The sequence below is a fragment of the Nerophis lumbriciformis genome, unplaced genomic scaffold (assembly GCF_033978685.3).
Source record: "Nerophis lumbriciformis unplaced genomic scaffold, RoL_Nlum_v2.1 HiC_scaffold_276, whole genome shotgun sequence".
NCBI lineage: Eukaryota > Metazoa > Chordata > Actinopteri > Syngnathiformes > Syngnathidae > Nerophis > Nerophis lumbriciformis.
The window spans coordinates 41716-43124 of record NW_027316713.1 but is presented as its reverse complement, the minus strand read 5'-3'; the positions used below and the strand labels follow the sequence as shown (position 1 = coordinate 43124).

Here is a 1409-nt window from a genome sequence, read left to right as displayed (position 1 = left end):
CCTTCTCTCCATCTTTACCTCCATCCACACCTTCTCTCCATCTTTACCTCCATCCACACCTTCTCTCCATCTTTACCTCCATCCACACCTTCTCTCCATCTTTACCTCCATCCACACCTTCTCTCCATCTTTACCTCCATCCACACCTCCTCTCCATCTTTACCTCCATCCACACCTTCTCTCCATCTTTACTTCCATCCACACCTTCTCTCCATCTTTACCTCCATTCACACCTTCTCTTCATCTTTACCTCCATCCACACCTTCTCCCCCACGTTGTCTTCTGTTCACACGTGACATCACTTCCTGTGCAGAGCTTCCAGAGGTGTTCCTCCTCCAGAAGACGCCATCCTCTCCAGTCACCTGCATGGCGACAGGTTTCTACCCCGACTTAGCCGACCTGTTTTGGAGGAAAGACGGCGAGCAGATCTTCGAGGACGTGGAGCACGGAGAGCTGCTCCCCAACCACGACGGAACCTTCCAGATGTCGGTGGAGCTGAAAGTGGAGGTGACGGCGGAGGTGGAGGGCAAGTACGAATGTGTGTTCCAGCTGTCTGGCGTCAAGGAGGACCTGGTCACCAAGCTGGAGAGAAGAAGCATCCTGAGCAACGCAAGCCATGAAGGTGAGAAAGACACATTTAGTTGGAGATGTTTCCCATCACAAGTCCACCTGTCACCATTATTGATCCATGTCACCATGACAACGCTTGACGTCTGCATGCAAAGTAGTCATGAAGGTTTCCTCTTCATGCTTTGTCACTCCACTTGTGCTTTTTTGCTCTCCACAGACAACTGGAGCGTCGCCCTCGCTGCCACGGCGGCGGTCGTCGCTGTGGCGGCCGTCCTGGCGGCCATCATCATCGTCATGGTCAGGCGTCACAGAAACAGACAAGGTGAGGGACACCAATGTCCTCCGTCTTCTTCTTCTTCTTCTTCTTCTCGGTCCAGGCCGTGAGTTGATGCTTTCATCCGGGCTGCATGTTTTAGTTGCCTTCCAGCCAAACACTCAAAGATCCACAGAGACAGAGCGCACACTCTCACATAGAAAGACGTGAGGAAAAAGTCCATTTCACCTTGTTTCACTTTCATTTCAGCCCAGTACAATGCAGCTTGTAAGTAAAACATCTTTTCTTTGAGCCGCAAGAAACAAAGCCGTGGTGAAGCGTCACTCACATGGAGGTCTGATGTGGACCTTTGTTACAAGTTTAGCCTGAAAATCCCAACTTGAGCTGACTCCTTCACAATAAAAGACCCTCCTGTGAGCACACGCAATACAAAGTGTGGCATATCTCACGTTTGACATGAGTCCTCATGATGAGGATCAGCCAAATGAGACCTCAAGTGTGCTGACTCATCAAGAAGGTCTCCTAGTCAGGAAGTAGAAGAGCAGCACTCTGCTTCTTCATCTTT

The 1409-nt window shown here is 50.5% G+C and overlaps 1 protein-coding gene across 1 annotated transcript; it reads left to right on the top strand.

The window, feature by feature from the left end:
• Nucleotides 1-280: 280 nt before the first annotated feature.
• LOC133588358 (major histocompatibility complex class I-related gene protein-like) lies at nt 281-1048 on the top strand. Its single transcript, XM_061940879.2, has 2 exons — nt 281-622; nt 788-1048. The coding sequence occupies exons 1-2, from the start codon at nt 367-369 to the stop codon at nt 952-954; spliced, it is 423 nt and encodes a 140-aa protein (XP_061796863.2). The 5' UTR covers nt 281-366; the 3' UTR covers nt 955-1048.
• The last annotated feature ends 361 nt before the right edge of the window (nt 1049-1409 follow it).